The sequence below is a fragment of the Scatophagus argus genome, chromosome 9, assembly GCF_020382885.2.
Source record: "Scatophagus argus isolate fScaArg1 chromosome 9, fScaArg1.pri, whole genome shotgun sequence".
In the NCBI taxonomy this organism is placed as follows: domain Eukaryota; kingdom Metazoa; phylum Chordata; class Actinopteri; family Scatophagidae; genus Scatophagus; species Scatophagus argus.
Genome location: NC_058501.1, coordinates 17,558,331 through 17,579,815, shown reverse-complemented (window position 1 = coordinate 17,579,815; position 21,485 = coordinate 17,558,331). Strand labels below are relative to the sequence as shown.

At 43.6% G+C, this 21,485-nt stretch overlaps 2 protein-coding genes across 6 annotated transcripts in view; one reads left to right on the top strand and one right to left on the bottom strand.

The window, feature by feature from the left end:
* The window catches only part of si:ch73-22o12.1 (nectin-2), a 75,778-nt gene extending 67,343 nt beyond the window's left edge, over nt 1–8,435 (bottom strand). Inside the window, exon 1 of one of the 2 annotated variants that reach the window (XM_046399212.1) lies at nt 7,947–8,435. In XM_046399212.1, coding sequence (XP_046255168.1) covers nt 7,947–8,034 — 88 coding nt within the window. In that variant the 5' untranslated portion in view covers nt 8,035–8,435. The remainder of the gene's footprint in view (nt 1–7,946) is intronic. The other variant, XM_046399213.1, reaches the window with a different exon arrangement.
* On the top strand, nt 7,624–21,451 carry g6fl (g6f-like). Of its 4 annotated transcripts, XM_046399210.1 has the most exons (12): nt 7,624–7,719; nt 11,455–11,481; nt 12,482–12,811; nt 13,174–13,440; nt 13,774–13,809; nt 14,178–14,507; nt 16,482–16,751; nt 19,673–19,810; nt 20,038–20,111; nt 20,300–20,326; nt 20,685–20,731; nt 21,056–21,449. In XM_046399210.1, exons 3-12 carry the CDS (start codon nt 12,496–12,498, stop codon nt 21,075–21,077), a joined length of 1,527 nt encoding a protein of 508 aa, XP_046255166.1. In that variant the 5' UTR covers nt 7,624–7,719; nt 11,455–11,481; nt 12,482–12,495; the 3' UTR covers nt 21,078–21,449. The 4 variants fall into 4 exon arrangements, with proteins under 4 accessions (XP_046255166.1, XP_046255165.1, XP_046255164.1 ...); XM_046399208.1 differs by lacking the exon at nt 7,624–7,719 and having other exon boundaries at nt 11,305–11,481; XM_046399209.1 differs by lacking the exons at nt 7,624–7,719; nt 13,774–13,809 and having other exon boundaries at nt 11,303–11,481; nt 21,056–21,451.
* The last annotated feature ends 34 nt before the right edge of the window (nt 21,452–21,485 follow it).

The following is a 21,485-nucleotide window of genomic DNA, read 5'->3' as shown; positions in this document are numbered from 1 at the left end:
ACATTTAAATCAATATTTGTATTTGTGTAAAAAACAGATCACCAAACAGATCAGACCAAACAACCTAACAGATATAACGTTATTACAGTGTGTTGGTTTTGGTCAGTTATTTATTTATTTGCACCAGCATTGTAAATATGTTATTGATTTTAAAAAAGGAAACAAAATTATGCTATTTCTGTGCCTCTGGCTTTTTTTTCCTTTTCCCTTGGTATGAAAAGAAGTATCAAGTATAATGTTAGAATATATAATGGTATAATGTATTAAAGTTAAAAATTCTGGTATCGAGACAGCCTTATTCAGGACATGTGTATAGTAGCTTTCTGACACAGTCTCACCACAAAAATGACACTGAGCATCGCAAAGTTAGTTTTCTGCTGCACTATTGAACTGAACCACATTTTACACTGGGAATTAACTCTTCAAAATGTAACCCTTTTTCAACTTCAGTGTGAGATTCTTGTTAGACAAGTCAAGCACCATTACGGGCCTAGTAACTGCCTGTGGGGGAGATGAGTATGTGACAGCATCTAGCAGCAGGGGAGTGGACTGTTGTCAGCCTGATCCCAGCACTGCACGACAGGTTAGCGCTGCTGAAATGAAATCAAATCCTGCATCTGTTTCCATTTCCCAGGCTTACCTCTCATGCTTAGCGCATTCACTTGCCCGACTTTGTTCCGTCACTTCACCTTTCCTGTTCTCCGTACAGTAATCAAGTGATTCAACCATCAAATCAGCCAGACATGGTTGTGTGTAATGTGCGTGTATCTGCAACTTATTGTGCTATATCAGTGCGTATGTGTGTGTCTGTGCGTGTTTGTGTTTGTGGTTGCGTGTAAAGAGGTGGCGGTGATGAGTGTCGTTCCGCAGTCTGGGCGAGGGAGACAGCGGGAGAGGAGGGTGAGATAATCGGGGGAGGGGGTGAGGTGGGGTGAAACACTGTAAAAGTGTCACAGCAACTTAACCTTCAAAAAATGCCCACCGGCTTGGAGAGGGAGGAGGTGTTCTTGGCCATTAGAAAAAAAGAAAAAAAAAAAAAAAGAGGGAGAGGAGGAAAAGTGTGTGTTACACACAGAGAGAGAATGATTGATGTGTAGAAGAAAAAAAATAAACAGAAGGCAGAGGCAGGAAGGTACAGATGCCTGCAATACAAATGTCTGTGGGGAGGGCTGGGGCTGTAAAGGAGGTATGAGAGACAGAGGGAGCAAATGAGAGTAGGAGAGGAGAAGTAGCACAGACAGGATAGGCTTAAAGAGAAACTCCAGGGCTGACATAGGTAGAAGAGACAACTGGTGAATTGAACAGTGGGACAGGGAGTGGAAGAAAGCTTACAGCAGAGAAGAGGAAAAAGAGAGCGATTAAGAGGAAAGAGAGAGTAAGAGGATAGAGGAAAGTAACAGACATTCCAATTACAGAAGCAGAAACGAGGGATTGATGACTAAAAGAGGAGAGAAGGAGAACAAAGAACAGGATGAGAGGAGGGAAAGAGATACAGTACAGCAGTTTACTGAGCAGATGGATCAATTATGTAGACCAAATTACAGAGGGGAAAAAAGTTGGAGCATTAGGAGAGGGTGTAAACAGAGAAAGACAGAAGGACATGGGAAAGAATGAATCAAGACAGATGAGTGGAAGTAAAGGCACTAAAGTGACATGGGGACAGAATGGCAGAGAGGAGCGAGTGGTCAATTTGAGAGCAGCTGAGATGAATGAGATAAATGGCGTTAACAAAGGAGGACCTGCTAACGCTAAGTAGCCACACCAAACAAACACAGACACACCCCATTGACAAAAAACAGGCCCGATAACCGAATAAACCTGCTGCCTCAGTGTGCCGTTTCCTCCAGGGGAGGATTTAAATACTCTTGCCATTTCAAGGCTCTGGGGACCAATGACGACTCCGCTGCTTGTTTATCAGCATAGCTTGGCGGCACATTTTTAAACCAACAAGTGAAACAATAGATAGCACAGATATCAGCGGCGAGATAGAGTGGAAGGATTGCAACAACACTGTTTGTGTTGTGCAACACAAGAACACTGAAAAATAAACTTGTTGTGCATTATCTCAGCGATGGCATACTCGGTTTTCCTATCTCACATTTCTGAGATGATATCTGTAAGAATACTACATTTTCTTTCTGTTACAGTGTAATTTCACCCCATTCCTCAGATAAATCTCCTGGGATCAGGGGAAAAGCCGAATGAATTGAAGGCACTTGGTGTACAGAAGTTTTCTGTGGGTCTGGACTTTATATTCTGCTGCCAGAGCCCTGACAAGACCCTGTCACACCGAATTCAATTTCCTCCTGTAGCCAGCCCGTTCGCCGCCTGTGATAAGTGTGAATTTGACATGACCTTGTCAAAGTCATATGTGATGAAGATGCGGCACATCTGTGTCTGTGTGCCCGTGTATTAACAGTAGAGCAAAGGTGTGCAGAGAGGTAACAAAAGGGAAAACGGTTGTAATATTTCTGGTAACACATGGCGGCAAAACGAGGGGGGAAAAATGTGTGAAAAGAGACACAGGGGAGGTTGTAACAGCAAAACCTCCTTAACATGTCACAGGCTGGGGGCAGGAAGGGAACTGGGAGGGATTAGCAGAGGAGGAGGGGAGAGAGAGATGTTTCATGGCGCTGTCATGCCGACAGAGTGAGTCCTAAATGTTTTCAATATCACATAAGGGCACTGCATCATCCACCATTCAATACCGGATCAATAACGCAAACCACCTTCCACCTCGCAAACTACATTTAGACACATTAAGGTGACTGCTAATGAGCGGCCATGTGCGTGCGTGTGCGTGTGTGTGTGTGTGTGTGCATATGGAGGGACACGCTAAGGAGGACACAGTCAAGGGCCTCAGTGCTGAGTTGCACACAGTTCTGCTGAGTGCACTATGGGGAGGATTTCAGAAATAAAAGAATGTGACAAAGACAGAAGCAAGAGGAGAAAGATGACAAGGAGAAGGTACAGGTCAGGTAACAATAACAAAAAAGAGAAAGGTTAGTGTAAGCAGTCCTTGACTCCGCCTACAATAGCTGGCTGTTAAATATGTGTCTCAAGATTTAAAGAGGGGAAGAAGAAGAGGGGAGGGTGCGACTAAATTACAAATGAGCTGCTAATTCTTGGCCTCCCTGGTTCACTCCCTCACACAGTTTTTTGAAATCCTCCTTCATCCCTGCTGCCAAGATGCTGCGGTGTGGAATTTAAAAATGTCGACATCCTCAGCCCCCACCCGCCACCCCACCGCTCCTCCTCTGTGATTTTACTACAGCAGGGGTCACAGAGACACCCATCTCCCAAGTCTAGTTAATTAAGGGGATTTTATTTTAAAGAGTTTGGCTGCCTTTCAATGGATCTTCAATTGGAATTACCACTCATTCTCCGCATTGGCTGAGCTGGAATGGGTTTGACCTGTATCTCGCTAAATTCCAGCTGGAGTTTGTTAGACACAGGGAAACGCAGATTTGGCAGAAGGTAACTTGCCTAATGGTGTGGAAATGAGTGTGTGACTGAAAAAGTAAGCCACATGCCTTATAGCATTTTTATACAAGATAAGCTGCTGGCATGCTACTTCTGCAAAATGTACGGCCTTGAAACTCTGTATTATCTAGAAACATGTGCGTGGTTGCAGTACATTATGGCATGGTCTCTTGCAGTGACCTTGTATCAGTGCATGAGCTAATGCATACACTTTTTCTACACCTCTGCCAAGAACATTACTGACCCCTGCTCAGTTGTGTTTTTGGAAACTCCTCAGCTGCCTCTATTCATACTAATGGCATTTAACATTCCTTCTGAGATGAGGATTTTTGTTCATTTTCCTTAGGATCAGATGGGACTGACTCCAGCAGTCTGGCCACACTGGGAGCCAAACACAAACATTCCAGTGGGAGGGCTCGCAGTAGTGTGACCTCAACACAAGCCATCAACCATGCAGCATGAGCATGTAGGCGGAGGGCAAAAGGGGGGGACTTTTGACAGGGAGATGGAGCTGTCACAGAGCTCCTGGATTCGGTTCTTGTGTGACAGGAAAGCCACTATCATTACTTACTTGTTGGAAAGGGAACGCGTCCTCAAAGAGAGTGAGTCAAATGAGCAGGGAGAGATAAAAAAGGATGTCCTCAGATCTCATGTCTGTGCAAGATAACAGGGTTGCTGATGAGGATGATACACTACTTCCTGAAGAAAACAGTAACGCACACATTCGCTGTCATTCTGCAATGTGACGGCTCCTCCCTATTATTGGAATGTCATCTGACTTACAGCACAGCCTCAGGTTACTGTCCTTATTCATCACCAGCTCTGTTTGCATACACATGTGTGCGTGCGTGTGTGTGCGGGTGCGTGCTCAATTGTGTGTTTGGCCCGACACTGCAGCCTAAAATGCAGCGAAACGCAATGACTCGTGCTCATCGACCTCTCTCTCTTCAGATCCATCCGTCCTGTCTAATAGTATTCACAAAGTCGACAATAAACCTGATGTATCCTTTGTGTTTCTGGTCACTGGTAATGAAAAGTCCACAGAGCAAAGCAATTTCACTGAAACTCGTTTATCAAAATATCCGTGCATCTGAAACCATGCAAGACGTTGAGGATCAACATCATTTTAATCAATATAGCTTCAATATAAAAGGTATTTTAAAAATGAAAATTGCCCTGCTGTTAAAATGTTTTCAATACATCTATTAAAAAGCTTTCCATCCATCGCTAGTGTATTGTTGAATAAGAGGTGCTTCATTTCTAGGCAGGCATCCATTAAATATTGCAACTAAGCTGAAATCACTTCTGGTTTGAATGCTGTACCTGGTGAAACAAGTAATAATAGAAAGCCGTCTAAATCATTAAGCTCATTTGGTGAAATGCCAAATATTTGCTTCAGTCTTTCTACAATTTAGTTAGTTAAAATTAATGGGACTGCATTTGCCACACAGTGTCATTACAGATGTGGGCTCATACACGCACATACACACTCACTTGGTATCACTCTCACATCTCCATTAAGCTGTAAATTCAAGCACACTTTTATGTCTGAATCAACGAACCCTTAATGGTGATTATAAGGGGGAGGAGGAGGTTATTGATGTGTCATTTAAACAGGGAGGTCTCTTACTGGTGGTGTGTGTGTGTGTGCGTATCAGCACATGCCACGACCAGAGCGAGACTTTCTTACACACATATAGACACGCACACATGACCTTTTCAAAATCCTTCTGACATTTACAGGGCCGGTGCGAAGGGGCGAGGACATGCTCATTTACATAATGATGGGAACTAACTGCAACAGCCATTAACACAAAAACCAAATCAAGACCAAAGCCCCTTGCTCCACTGGGACTAATGAGATACTAAGGACTTACTTTTTCCTTCTTCTATTAGGGAGGAGGGGGGGGTTAAACTTCAGTCATGATCCATCAGCTACATTTCTCTTAATAGACAGAGTGTAATGCTCGTTCTCTTTTGTAATGATGAATGGTTCCAGGCTTGGCAGGAGCACACTGTTAACGCAGAATCTCTCCATGTGGAAGAAGAAAGTTTGAGCAAATAGTTTGAGCTATTGCACAAGTGAGACTGCCAAAAGAAAAACATACAACTTTCAGAGGGGCTAATGAACCTCTGGCCGACGAAAAATCCTACAGCCATGGTGACAGACCGTGGTGAGGTCACAAGTGGTTTATTTTCCTGTCTGTCTGCATGTTGTTTCCGTCATAAACAGCATGGCCTTCAGCCCAAAAGAAAAGTGGAGAGTCGGGGGAGGGAGGCCATCTCAATAAACCAATGACGACCGTCACTCAAACAAAAGCACTAGACAGGAAAGAATGAAACAAAAAAAAAGAGAGAAGCGAGACAAGAACAAGGGCCCTGTATGTACTCAACAGCATACAGAGGTGGGGGAGGGAGCGAGAGATGGCGGGAGAGAGGAAGGATTTCAAGTGGTACATGGGAGAGAGGGGAGGTGGGGCGACGCCTTTCTTAATCAGTTGCTGCCCGTTTGGTTTTCCAGCTAATACCGAAACTCGGGTACCACCCAGTGCCCTGCAGCACGCTGCCAAAAAGCCACCTGTTCTCTCAAGACTGTCGAGAGCCATCGAGAGAGGCTTTGCATCTGAATTAACCTTGCCAGAGGCTTTCAGGTATACAAAAGAAAAACATAAGCTTATTTGTGAGTGGAGAAGGAAGCAGCCACCCCCTCCCCAGCCCTGACCCTGTATGCCCACCAGTTTCTCAGCCAGCCAGCTAGCCACCCCCTGCACGCACACAGTTTACTCAGCCATAAAGACAATGCCGCTGCAGCCACACACCCTCGACCCCAAACCCCCGCCCCCCCATATAAGCCCACCCCTCTTCCAATAAAAACATCTCCATGGTAATGGGCCAAGCCTTTCTGACCCACATCCATGGCCCCTCACAACCTTGACTTGGGAGTGGGGGTGATATTATAGTGTAATTTCAGAGCTTAAAACTGGGCTCCCACCTGCAAGTTTATATTAAGTTTTTTATATGTATGTGTAACTGGAGAAGCCTACTTTAATTAAAAAAACCATCAGACCCAATGTTGAATGTTTACATTACAGTCAGGCCATATTAAACTGAGAACTTAACAGACAAAGAATTGAATCACTTCTCTCACTCGCAGAAACAGGATGGAGGGTAGAAGTAAGTGGTTTTGTCGCAGCTTGAGAGGAAAGGAGAAAAATGCAAAGTAGACCAGTTAGATATGCAGTTGCAGCTTAAGTTGCATAGCATAACTATTACCCAAAAGGAGGTCAGAGGTTCACTTTGGAAAAAAAAGTCTTGAAGTGAAAGAAAACTAAAAAGCAGTGCTTTGCTCATGCTGGTTAAGCCTTGCGTTGTTTTTTTTTTTGCCTCACTCATAAATATGTAAAACCTTTTGTTTTGTTTCCCCCCCCTGCTTTTCTCTCTCCCCTAAGAGAACTACATGTTCTGTAAAATGAAATTGGACAAAAAAGGTCCACTGCATGAATAAGTCAAAAGAGTGAGCGTGCTTACGAGTCGTGATTAAAACAACAGCACAATCAACTACATTACTGTACACTATTTTTAAGAAAATGTATACTGTAGCCGTGCCAGAACTAGGCCTACATTCTTGCCCCAATTACCGCACCAAACAAATAACTGGTCTAGCGTGGATGCAGGGAAAATGTTCAACTGGTTTCATACCACCCACATTCATATGTTAATAGGTTAACTGCATACCAGAAATGCTTTCTCTCATTTTGGGCCCTGCTCAGTGTAGCAGAGGTACCTGTAGACTACCTAAACTCAAGAGGACTTGAAAAACACCTGAATAATTAACACGTATAAACAGGTTGCCAGGGAGGCAGGGGTGGCCCCTTACCCTCTTTACTCTCAGTGTACATTAAAAGCTGTTTCCAGACCCATTTTTCTCAACTGAACTGTAACTAATACAGGATGATGTGTGGACAGAGGGAAGAAAAGCAGCAGGGGGGACACTGAGGAGGAGAAGGGTGGCTTTAGGGGGGGAAAAAGTACCAAGGACAGACTGGTAGTGACTCCGTTTTTAAAAGAAAAGGACTGAAAAGGCCGACAGGCACCTGACCAACATACACCTTGTTTCACAGAGCCACACCTTAGAAAACTAAACATGGCGTTGAGTCATCGACCGAAACTCGGGTCAAAGAGCGACATATGTATGATTCGTGACCGAAAACAACGAGGAAAAAGAAACAGGTGCCGGTAAGGTGTATTAATAGAAATTAATTCTTAGTCATTTTAGGGTTAAAGCTGAAAGCTTTGAAAGTACAGCGAGTAAGAGAAACACCTGCCGGATTTTCTCCTCCTGTCACCGCCCTGACAGGTAGTCAGATTTAAATTGATCTACCTTTTACATTATGAAAGAGAATACGTGAAAGACAGCCAATAAGATGGACACCGCTAAGTTTTTATAAGTCGTAAATTCTTACCGTACTGAAGAAGTATCGACGCAGTCAGGCAGAGCAGTCCGATCATTTTTGAGCGTTCATGAAAATTTCGGGCGTCATGTCTCGCCATGGTTGATTACAGTCCTCTTTGCTGAAACCAGGCAGTCGGTCTCTGCGAAGTAAGTGTTAAATCGAAATAGCGCCTTCGGAAGCGGGTTAGTTTCTGTGGCAAATCTCACTCGCTCAAGTCGAAAAAAAAACTTGTGCCCCTACAGGAGAAGACCAGGGGTCCGACTAAGATTCTTCTTTGCGTCCCCCACTGCGCCTTTAAAACGGAGTCGGTTTAAAATGAATGAAAATCCTTGTGTGACTTCGTCCTGACGGCGCACAGGTGAATATTTCCCCCCAGCTGGTGATCTGTGGATGTAATGAAGTGCTGCGCCGCGCTCTCGCGCTGTACCAACAACTAGTTCCTCTGAGCGCGCGGCTGTCCGACTGTGTGTGTGTGTGTGTGACTGACTGGGTGATGTCATCAGGCTGAGAGGCGTCACAGTCGTCCCCAGTCCCCCCCCCCTTAAAAAAAAAAAACTCAATTAGGACCAATGACAGCAGGAGGTGGTGGTGGTGTGGGGGGCTGAGAGCAACTTGTTGAAATCGCTAAAAGCATTTTTTCACCTGTAAGACACAACTTGCACCTTGACGGCCTCTGAAGCGCACGGCAGGTTTTCACTTTGGAAAACACACATGTACGATCCAGTTGGAACCTATTCAGGAATATTCATGTGGAGCTTTATTTCACAAGCTCCCAACAGCTGGGAAGCGTCAACTCCGTTCATCCACACTAAATGCTGCCTTAAAGTAATCTGTTGCAGCCTTTTGCAAGTTGGTTTATCAAGAAAGTATGTAAAATTAATACAACAAAGCGAGATTCACACCAGAAAAAGCAAAATATGTGTGTAGTGACTACGCAATATATTAAAGTCAGGTAGTTGATTTAGTGGCGAGTTACGGGGAAACAGATGATTCTTGCGCCCTCTGCTGTCTGTTTCTGCACACAGACTTCTGAGCTTCACGTAAACTCCAGCACAGCAGATGCCAAAATCAATATACATTCATTAACGAACGACAAAATACAAATCCAATGGCAGTCAGCAAAATCAAATCAAGAGGAAACAGCTCCTCATGTATCTATTTGCAAACTCCAGCAGACACTCTGTTGCTGACGTTTTTTTTTTCTTCCGCAGAATAACTTGTAATTCATTTTGCCCTATTTTCCTCTTGGAGCAGGGTGAATACTAGCATAGCGAAGGCATTATCTGGTTTAGGTCTAATCCCTATACCCAAGTGTTTTTCAGCCAGTGTAATTACATCTTCATAAGTCCCACAGTTTAAAGCGTGCTGTTCTGTTCCATTTCCAAGTTTCCCTCCAGTGTCATCGTCTTATTTTCAGACTGTCTGAGGTGCAAATTGTAAAGATGCTGATATTGATCAGAGGTCAAACAGTGTTCAGCACACACCCAGAAAAAAAAAGAAATTAACAGTTGAAATATATTCTTTTGAAGATTTGCACTATATAGACAAAAGTATTGGGATACCTGACCCTTACACCAACGGGGACTTTAATGACGCTGCACTCAGCTTTGCAGCTACAGCAGCTTCCACTCTTCTGGGAAGGCTTTCCACAAGATTTCAGAGTGTTTCTGTGGGAATTTTTGCCCATTCATGCAGTAGAGCGTTTGTGAGGTCAGACACTGATGTAGGACGAAAAAGCCTGGCTCACAATATCCATTCCAGTTCGTCTCGAAGCTGTTGGATGGGGTTTTTCCCAGTTCTTCCACACCAAACTCATCTAACCATGTCTCTATGTACTTTGCTTTGTGCACTAGCACACAGTCATGCTGGAATAGATTTGTTTTCACTGGAAGTGAAGGGGCAAGCCTGACCCCTGAAAGGCAACACCATACAACACCTGAATTCAATAATAAAGAGGTGTGTGTGTGAATACTTTATAGTGTAGGTCTTCAGAGGGAAAGGAGGGTTTCTTTCCTCTTCCTGCCTGGGAGGTTTAAATGCCAGTGGTACTTTGCAATGCCATGTAGGCCCCATAACAGAAGTTGGAGAAACTGTCCGCTGTACATATGCTGTATGCTGAGTGCTGCTACCATTAAATTGTACCCATTCACTGAACAGAGTAAAGAGCTTTAAGGAAAATGGCCCCAAACTGGAGGATTTCATTCCTTTTTCTTCTTGTATTCAATCATTTTTCATACCCATACCAAATCGACCTTCACACCTTCCACTTTCCAGCTACCACCCACTTTACTTAGACAGTCCCACACCTCCTTTTTCCCTAACTATCTCACACCCCTTACACTTTCCCTTCATTTACACGTCACTCCCCCCGTCCCCCTCGCTCTCCGTCCCTCCTTCGGTGCCATTCGATTTCCTTTGTCCACTCGTCCTTCATTCCTTACTGCTATTCATCCCGTCCTCCGCCCTCATGCTCTCCGGGGGTCTGTGGCAGTGATAATGAAGCGCGTAGTTAACAGATATTAGCTCATTGGCAGTGGATTCATTAGACAGAGCCAAGGCTTATGGTGATTATTTACCCATAGAGGAGGGGCCTCAGGATCAGCACCACGCTCTGTGTCAGCAGCCACAAGCTTCTTTGAAGTCACACTCTCTCTTTTTCCCTTGCAACACTCTGTCACACTTCTCCTCTCCCAGGGTTTTCTCATTCTGTCTGAGCACCTCTCCCATCACATTTCTCTCTTTTGCAGCTCTCCTGCTTTTTCTCTCTTTCCCTGTCATTAGACACCCACAATACATATCTGCTTTCTCTCCCTCTCCCTCTCTTTTCTCTATCTCTCTTCACCGCCCCCATTCACCCAATGGTAATTACGGAAAAATCTGTAATAGTGCTCAGAGGAGCTGATAATACCTTTAGCTTAATTAAAGACATTTATGGGATGTAAAGACATGTAGCCTAGGGGTTGCTGTGCACCCACACTAACCCAAACTCTTTATTTCTCGCTTTTTCATCTCCCTCAATCCCTCGCTTTTCTTATCATTTTCTCTGTTTCACACACACATTGTGATACACATGAGTACATGCTCATTCCTTTTGTCAAGCGGAATGTTTGGGTCAGAAGTTCTTCAACTAATTGCCCAGAAGTTCTTCAAGTGTTGTAAAACATAGGCATGCATGGAGGCTTGTGTGGGGTTATGGTAACAGCGGTATATCTGTAGTTTATCAGGCTCAAGCACACACATGCGGTGGTCGCAATGACAGACTTTTCCTGTTGATTATTCAGTGTTATTTGTGCCACATCCTGTTGGCCTAAGAGATGCTCAGAAAACTTGTTAACTTGTCAGTCAGGGATACCAGTAATATTGCAGGAAACAATATCCTGTGTTCTGATGCTTAGCATACTTAGAAAGGTCAGAGTGTTGGAGCGACAGCTGGTGCAGAGAGACTTTTTCTTTTTTCTCCTTTAATGTGTGATGGAGTCTGGTTTTCTCACCTTCATTCTTGTTTCTTCTTTTGCAGTATATTCCTCTCACACTAACACCAGAGGTATGAAATGCTTTATGTGAATTGTTTTTTTTTTCTTACAAATGTATTTTTGGTGCACTTGATACTGAACTCACTGGTAAGGGAGCCTGCATTTCCCAGCTAATGATTCTTTTAGAGCGGAAACATAACTGAACCTCTTTCCTTGATGTTAAATGATGATTCGTGCATAAAGTTCGTGCATATCCCAGCTGGTCAGTTGGATAAGTTTAACTAAGGGTAACGTCGACTTATGGAGAAGGACAACTTGTGATTTATTTATTTTTTTATGGTTCATCTGGTTCAATTTATGGGCTTTAAGTCTTTATAGAACAGGTCCACATTCTTTCAAGTCTGTCTTTAAGCAAAACTCACATGCCATTTTGTACATTTGGAAGGATGAGTTATCAGTTGTTGCAATTTTTCCATCTGTCTATACTGGCTGCAAAGAGATTCTTTTCTAAAAGCGATTTAAGTGTAAGACAAACTCAACAGTGTTTCTTCTGTGTGAGAAAATAAATGCGTTTTAAATGCATTTGAAGTTAGCTATGATGCTTTAGTATTCTGTGTTAGATAAATCTAGTGGTCACAGTTACAGTCTTTTTAGTTTTAAATTCCCTCTTTCTGACAGTGTTTCTTTGCTGGGCTCCAGTGGATAGATAGTAACAAAAAGACAGAATATGGCACTAAAGAGACTGTAACTTTAGAAGATACCCATTAAATTTGACTGACTCCTTCTGCTGAAACCTCATATTAGCTTCAGCAAAACTCCAGAGTTCATTTTGACACAGAAATAGGAATGTGGATTTTGTCCCCAATCGCTTACATTGAAACAGCTTTAAGAAAGGATCCCTTTTCCGTACAGAAGGAGTCATTACGATTTCCCCTTAAGTATGCATATCAGACAGAATAACAAATACACATCAGCACTGTAGTGAAATTCCATAATTTCAGGGAATTCTTTAAGACTCACCTGAATAATTCATCAGTCATAAAGATGAACTGTTTGTCTTCTCTCTATTAGCATGGGATGATGTTATGGTGGCTAGAGAGGACATGCCTACCACCTTGATCTGTACTGATACAGTGAGGGGTGCTGTAGCCATTAACTGGAAGGTGAAGTCACTTGGTGCGGATGAATGGAAACTGGTTCTCTCAGCCAACGAAAGGAACGAGTTCTCCGGTGGTGCCTCGAAGGCATCCATGCGATTGACTGACCCGAAATTTCAAGACACCGGGGTTTTCTCTCTGTTCTTTTATCCCAAAATGGAGGACAGCGGCCTCTACTCATGCTTGATAAAGCAGCAAGAGAGGAAAGTGAAGGAGAGAATTATCCTCTTAGCTGTCCTCACAGGTAGAAAAATCACTGGTACAATCTACAAAGTAACTGAGTGCAATTAATCAAGAAGTGTTTTGTGGTACTTGTACTTAACTTGAGTCTTTTTCATGCTACTTTATATACACAGCAGTGTATATGACTGTGTTATCAGTATTCTCAATAATAATAATAACTAGCTGTCTTAAATGAGGCCCAACTCAGCCAGATGCAACTGTAAAATATTGTTGTTTTGTTTTTTTTTCATCAGCAGTAACAATCTGATACAAAAAAATCATATTGAAGTATATTTTGGAATATATTTAACAATGGGGTATTGCATCTTTTACTCAAGTAAACCTCTTCCACATCTGATTTCCTGTCTTCTCCCTCACCTCCAGTCACTGTCGTCCCTGCTGCACCCATTTTGCAGCAAAGCACCCTGCGTCTGATCGCCAGTGTAACTCCTGACTTTGCCATCTCCAACATTACCTGGACAGCACCTGGTGGCATTTCCTTGAAGAGTGAGAGGAAGCCAAAAACAGGCACAGTGGCCAAACTGCCACAGGTCCAGATGAGCGACAGCGGGACTTATGTCTGTACGGTTTGCTCTCGGGGTAGCAGCAGCAAAACTCTTTTTACCTTCGATGTGGACGTGGATGTTGATGGTGAGGCTGATTTGAGAGAGAGAAACGTATAAGAAATAGAATACGTTTGTTGTTGCTTCTGTTGGTGGTTTGAGTGGGCATCAGTGCCAGAAACTCTAGCAGCAGCAGCATTATTTATTTAAGCATCCTGTATCTACAGTTCTTCAAAGTATTTACTTTTATAGACCAGTTTCAGAAGTCTACTGTAGAGCTGCGCTAAAATTCATCCAGTCCTCCTGTGAATATTATAGTTGCTACATTTATGTATTATTCATTATTTGCTTTTTGCCCCCCCCCCCCCCCCCCAAAACCACAACCCCCTCCCCCACTGCCTTGTTTCCCTTCTCTCCACAGCTAACAATGTGGCCTCATTGGCCCATATAACACATGGTGAGTGACTTTGTAACACAAGCAGCCTTAAAGTTCTGTGTCAGCAGTTTGCTAATCATGCAGAGCAGAATGCAAGACCAACTGACGAAGTAACTCTCAGCATATAAGAATGTAATCCCTATTGTTGTAGGAATTTTCCCCCTATCTCCGTTTCCCTTCTCCCTTACTTACTATGCTGTTTACTCTCTCTGTTTTCACCCGGCTCTTTGTTCAGCCTCTTTTTATCCCTAATTCCCCGTCGATATGTCTGCTTGCACTGTTATGTCTCCGTATATGTCTCTATTCCATCTTCCTCTCTTCTACTATCTGCCTCATCTGTTTTAACATCCAGGCTCACTTTGTGTTTCCTCGTCGCTTCTTGCCCGCAGGCCCTGAGATCTCCACTGCCACTCAGGCTCACACATCCTTCATCCTAACCTGTCCTGGTGTCAAGGGGGACTACGTGCTGCTCTACTGGCAACCTGCAGACTCCAAGAGTCAAAGGAATATGAAGCTGGTGTACAAGTATGACCGGTGGAGGGATTTCAAGTCAGAGCAAAGCAAGAGACTCCGCCTTGCGGGCCCACCCTACAACGCAGAGGTTGGAAGTTTCTCCTTTACGCTCACACCTGAGTTGAAAGATGGTGGCCTCTACATCTGTGACGTGTTCCTCAATGACAGTGCCTTCAGCCAGAGGACTCGTCTCAGTGTGATGAAAGGTACAAATCAGGATGAGGAGAATGAGAAAGATTGGAAGAGAGGGATAAAACAAGGGGATTTAAGAGACAAGTGGTGTCACTGTTACAATAACAGTGTATGACAAATTCCAGTCAATGGTAAACTAGTAACATTAAAGGTAAAATACAACATAAAATATTCCCTCATTTAGAGTTTTGATCTTAAAATATTACATAGACGCTCAGTTGGGTTTAGATCTGTTGACTACAATTGCCACAACATATGACTCACAGTATTATCATACTCATCAAATCAAGAGACCCCCTCATGAGCTGGTTGGAGGCGTAAGCATTTGGTGACATTTAGGGAAATGCTTATTTGTTTTCTTACCGAGGATATGATGAACCAACTGATACCACTCTCATGTCTGTGTTTTGAGCATGGAACTGGAGCCAGGAGCCAGTTAGCTTAGCATAAGGGCCGGGTTGTGCCCCAACATAGTCAGTTTGTACAATTGTTGTTGGAAATTACAAGTGTTTGTAGTTGTTCCAAATGGTGGCACTAGAATGAGGAGTGAAAAGCCTGTTTCCACAGAGAGGGGGGGGGGGTGATATTGTTTAAATACGCATGGCAATAGTGGCACACATTTTGAGACAGTCTCTTCTGGAAGCAACTGATAGTGTTGAACTGAGTTGTTCAAATGAAAAGTGGCAAGAATAAAAAAGGAGAGCTTGGACAGCTGACCAATCACGGCATTAAGGGGGTGTGAATGTCAGATTGTTGTTCCGTTCGAAAATACTTATGTTACGCCAAGCTAATTGCCTCCTGGCACCCGTTCCATGGCAGTCAGAGAGAATGGTGTCAGTTATCTCATCCAGCTCTTAGAGGAAAGGCCAATAAGCGTATTATGGCAGGTGAAAGTGTCAAATTACTCCTTTAATCTGAACACTGCACAAGGGAGAGGCATAGAGACACAATGAATATAGACAATTACCTGGAGCCAAAAGATCCCAAGTTTCCAGAAGCATTTGATGTTAGATAATAGAAAACATTGAATTCTCACCACCTCCCAGTGCATTCTTCTCAGTTTTCACACACTGATGACTGAGAATTTCCTACAGCTGTTGGTAAAATATCACCTTATAAAATGAATATATGCTTACAAAAAGGAGCATCTGATTCATAAATTTAAAGAGAAAACACTTCTCTTTAAAAACACCTGTTGGTTTTTATAAGTGAGCATTGAGCCTTGGGCAGGTTTCACCCTTTGCAGAAACAAGCAGAGTACATTCACACCCAGGCACACAAAACCCAACATGCACACGTACACATAAGATGCGCTGTCATAGCAGCCTTGAGAGGCTTTACTAATCACAGTCCCCCTGGCATCCATCACAGCTGCCCAGACATGACCAGCCGATCCGTCACTGTCACCCTGCTTCACACATCTGCATCCCTCATTTATACGCACACACACACACACACACAGAGCAGCAACACACCAATCATGTGACGCATATATTTTTACCCCACCTCATTATAAGTATCATTATGTATGATTATACCTGCTGCCCTCCCACTAAGGCTGTAGGTGGCCCACACTGATCACACTAATCAAGGCTGAAATGTGTGTGTCTTTGCGCATGTGTGGGAGTCTGTGGAGCTTGATTACACCCAGATGGATTCTCATTTCAGTTTGATGAGACACTAAGCATCAGTCACAGTCAACCATTGCATTAGCAGCAAATCACTTTAATGAATATATATTATTTTGACCCCTCTCTGGATTGTTCTTTGTTTTTTCCATCACTTTCCCTTTACCCCATTATTCTCTATCTGTCCTTGGCCTTTTCTATATTCACACGCTACCCTTTAACTCACTTTTTCATGCTGTCTCGCTCCTTTCTCTTCACCTACTCATCTCTCCTTTCTTTTCATTTGTTTCATCTCTCTTTAACATTTTCCTTCCCTTAAACCGCCCCCCACCTCCCCACTGCTTCTCACCACATCCGCAGTTAAAGCCAGCCGCTCTTCCTCAAAACTGGAATTGGAATTGGGTTGCTTTTACTCCGAGGTGTCCCAGGTCCAAAGCGCAACGTGGAAGTACCAGGATAAGAGTCGCCAGCTGCAAATGTTAAGCAAAGGCCCTGGCAGCCTCACCACCATTCTGCCCATACCCATCACCTCCAACACAGCCGGGAACTACACCTGCACCCTACAGCTGAAGAATGGACAGACTGTCTGGGCAACACAAGCTGTAACACTGCCCCATGTTGGGAGGGATGGTATGGTATCATAAGAAGTGGTCTGTTTTTTTTTTTTGGTTTTTTTGTTGGTTTTTTTTTTCTTTACCAGTATAGGTGGGGGGAGTCTTGGCAGACTTCCTGTCAACTCAGTGAAGATAATGAACCATGAATGTGGATAATTCTTAGATATGTGCTCTGTGAAGCGTTCCACAGTGCATTCAAGCCAACCTCAGGTCAGTTCGTCTGCCAGAAACCCATGGTTTAGAGAGGAAAACACGCTCCTGACAGATGCCATATGTTATGCTTTCTTCACATAGTCAAAGAGGTCACAGGTCAAGACGTATTTGTAAGAAGAGGTTGTGATTTGTAGATCATTTCCGGCGGAATATCTCAGTCCATTTGTGTGCCCACGTTTCATAAAAGTTCAGCACACTTCTAATATTCTGCTTAGCTTCGTCTTCTATAAAAAATAAAACATAAAGGCTATCGTTTTTCTCATCACACTCACCCAGCTGATGTGAATATGAGAAGACAGGACCTTAGGACGTCTCTCCCTGCAAAAACTAAATTATTCAGTCTCATCGTATTGGTGGCTGTGGGGGAGCACAGGAGGATGTGACAGTTGAATGGATCCCTTAGCAGAGATGAGTTCACTCCCAGTATCCTGATACATCACTTGGGCTGAGTGGCCCAGAGCTCATCATGATGCATGCTGATGGTACAGCCGTAAGAGTGATGGACATGGAGGAAAGAAAAAGAGGTTGATAAAGACAGAGAGGGGGACAAGAGGCACCGCAATTCCAACTGATTGGAGAAGCTGGATGGATGAGAAAATATATATATGTAGTGGGTGACAAGTGTTTGTGTCATGAGAAATTTAGATGGCGCAGAGTGAGACGTTCGTCTAATGGGAGTATTGGATGACCTACATTCACACTGTTGAAAAGTGACAGGTTGCGCAAACACTGCAATAATGTAAGAAAACTCAAAACTTCTGTCAATACGCAGTGAGTTCATAAAATACTACATAAATAGTTTTTCTGTGTGGCAAGACGGCATCAGGGTTTTCTCTAAGAAAAAACCGAAACAACTTTTCACTGGAAATTACCAACAAAAAGTTATATGTATAATTTGAGAATGTCTAATGTGCTCTAAGCCAAATTTAAAATTATAGTGCCTGTTGTAGAAGTTAAAAAAAAAAACACCACTCCTTTTACCGGTGCCACAGTTCAGAGAATGCAAAATTGAAGCAATCAGTGTCTTCCGCAGAACATCAGATACTTCAAATGTCAGGGATGCTCTTCAATCATTTGCTTTCCTGAGTTTGCCCATCATTTGCATAGCATTCGTGCGGTTCTTTGCTCTCCCTCCTATCTGCCACCATCCTCTACAATTACACTGATATAATTCACCTCGTACCTCATTTGAGATTAAACAGCTGAGGCAGGGAGGAAGGACTGGGTGGAGGATAGAGGAAAAGAAAAGGGGAGACAGAGGAAGATGAGAGAAAGGTGAAGAGAGAAAGAGAAGATGTGGTAGCAAGAAACTGGGAGCCTTTATGCCTCACTTCACTGCACTCAATTAGCATAAATCATGTGTTAAAGCTGGCATGGAGAACAGTGCAGGTCAGTCTTGGGGTCAGCGCTCGCCACAATATTGCATTAGCAACCTCTACACATACTCACCAATCAATTACACCTCGCACAGCACATAATGATTGATTATTTGAAGCTGGCAAAAAGCTGTGACACCAGGGCCAAGGTGAAGCCCGTGGGTCAATCCTTTCACAAACAAAATTTGTTGAAAGTTGATGAGATGTGTGAATGGGCTTTGTGTTTGCTAGGTTTCTGTCTGTCAGAAAACCTCCAAAGTCACAGAAAGACACGGTATGAATTGTTTAGAAATGATGCTGGTTTCAAAAGAAGCCTGTGTTGGTAGATCTGTAGTAACTTTTAGTTCAACAGGCTTCTCTTTTGTAATCCAGATTGCTATTTTAGTGCATGTACACTGAGCAGGCAGTGAGAGAACTTGTTCAGGTACACTGCATTACAGCAATCTCTGTGGAAACAAGTACCTCCCTCCTGTTCCTCTTGTCACCCTGTGGCTGTGTATTGTGAGACTGATGTCATCCTCATTATGCAAACAAACCTGACGAGTTTGAGTGTGAGCTCGTCCCACAGAATTTGACTGGTGCTACAGTGAGCAAATGGTTTGCTTGTATAATGCTTGTCATCATCATGCCTTTGTATTTACCTGTTTCCCAATGCCGTATCAACAGTGTTGCAAGACTGATATTTACCTTGTTTGTGAGTTTGCCTCAAGGCAGGTTGTTGCTAGATGCGGGAGACGTCAAGGGAGTGTGCATAGAAAAGCCTCTCCTGACTTTATTCATGCTACTTACATATGTGAAAACCCACTTGGCAATAAACCTGATTGTGATTCTGAGATAGCTAATAGATGGGATTTGTGAAAAGTCTGATCAAACTAGTCTCTGTGGAAGTGGCATTTGTGGAGGCTTTGTGCTATGATCTGACGGCCTCTGGTCTCTTTGATATCAGTGCTTTTCTTGTTCTCATCCACATTTCAAATTGACAACGTTTACTGTCCGTACTGAGGGTCTGTCAGATCAATGTCTACTGAGCTGTCGTGCAGACTATTCACTCCGTCTGACAGAGGCTGGATTTCTCCGCCTTATTCCACTGCACACATTGTCTGTGACTGACAGCAGCATGATGCAAATGCGTGCAACATATTGAGGAAATGTTAACTGCAAAAATCCACAGCTCAAAGTGGTCACGTAAAGAGAGGGTGACTTGCAGCTGGAGAACAAACAGGAATAACTTCTCTTCACTTCAATCAACCACTCACACTCATAGCTCTACAAGTTTTTTATTAGCACTGTTCTTGGAAACGTTCATGCTTTTTTTCCTGTCTCACTTTCTTTTTTTCCCGTTTTGTAGAGAGTGTCAGTGTGACCACCCCCTCTCCCCCTCTCCCCTCTCTGCTCCCTTCTCTCTCTGCTTTATTACTCCTGGTGCCCCTGGTTGCTGCGGCTGTCTGTGTGTTGCTATGGAGACAGAAACACATTTCTAACCGCGGTGAGTCTTCCGGCGTTTTCTTTTTTGACAGCTTTTCCTGTTCGGTCCATCTTCGGCCCCTGTCGGCTGCCACTGAGTGATGTGGGCCGTGACATCCTCTGGGGTTGTTGTAATGAATCTGCCCCCACCTCCTCCCTCCCTGTGTGTGTTTGTGTGTGTGTGTGAGAGAGAGAGAGAGAAAGAGAGAGTGAGTGACACTGTATTGGTATCTTTCTGTCTCTACTCAGGTATTGAGCAGTCTCTGTCTGTCCACTCGGGTGAAACAGAAAATGTCTATGAGAATCCTGAGGATTTCAGACAGGTGATGAATTCACACATTTTCGATAACTAAATACCCTCTGATGAATTTCCCTCCCCCATTTCCTCCCTCTCTCCTCACCGCTGATATTTCTCTTCTCCTTTTTGTCTCTCTCACCCTCTGATTTCCCCTATCTTCTCTGTCACTTGTTGTTCATTAAACCTGTTTTCTCCGCTCTCCCTTCCCAACAGGCTCCTCCCGAGGGTTCAGTCTACATGGTGAGTTATAAGGTGTGGTGGTGTTGTGTGTGTGTGTGTTTGTCGGGAGCCGTGATACACACATCCACCGATGCATACAGACTCTTGCTCTCTCAGTTGGTCCCTCCCTAAGCCATTAGCAGATGTGTCATCCCTCTCTCTTGCAGTCCTCTCCTCCAATATGTCAGCTCTCCTTCAGATAAACCCATTGCCTATCAGCCGTCACCCTTACATTAGTGGTATTAACAAATCAATCTCATCACACAGGGCACAGAGGGGTATAAATCTGGCCTCAGTAGCAAGGATCTGTTTCTTTATCATCCTCTTCACTGTCCCACTGTTTCCCGGCCTCCCTTCCCCCTTTTCTTCTTTATGCTAGGATTTGAAACCGAGAGGAGAGGATGATGTCTACAAGGAACTGGAGCGGTAAGCAAAAACTGTTGCTTCACCTGTGTGTCCTTTTGGATGTTGAACTCCTTGTGTGTGTATGTTCATGTCTCTGAGTGTGACTACACTGTCATTCATCTGCCCCTCATCTGCCCCTCACATTCCTCTCACACTCACCAATCACGCTGGCCTGAACATCAGTGTGACACAGTGGCACGATATCACGCCACGCGCTGACAGGCAGCGCTCCTTCACCCGTGTGTTGTTGTTGCGTGGGCTGTCCGTGTTTGTGTTTAAGAAAGAATAAAAGAGACTGGGGATGGGAGATTTTTGTGCGAGTTTGTCTTTGTGCTCTGCTTTCAGATGCGAACAGTGTCAGAGCTGATCACCTACAGACATCTCATTCTCATCCAGCTGTCATATCCACTCAGTTCCCAGCTGCAGCAGACGGCCTTCATAAACAAAAGTAACAACTCAATGTCAGACTTCGGCTGTGAAGAAAAACTTCTACGCTTTAGGGAAATGCAAGTCAATCGTTTGAGCGGCTTTTGCATTCTCACCAGTTGCTCATTATAAGTTCTTGATTACTGATTTGCTTTAATATCATGTTTTGGTGTTGTAGATAGAGAGGGGAAGCAAAAAGAGTTTCACATAAAGATCTAAACCTTGTCCCAGATGCGAGAAGTTGTGTGGTCTTTTACACTTGTTTTCATGACAATTTGTTTTAATTTCTTGAGCATTTGAGATGATATCTATTGTAAGTATTTAAGTCTTTTAAATAAACATTGCTGTG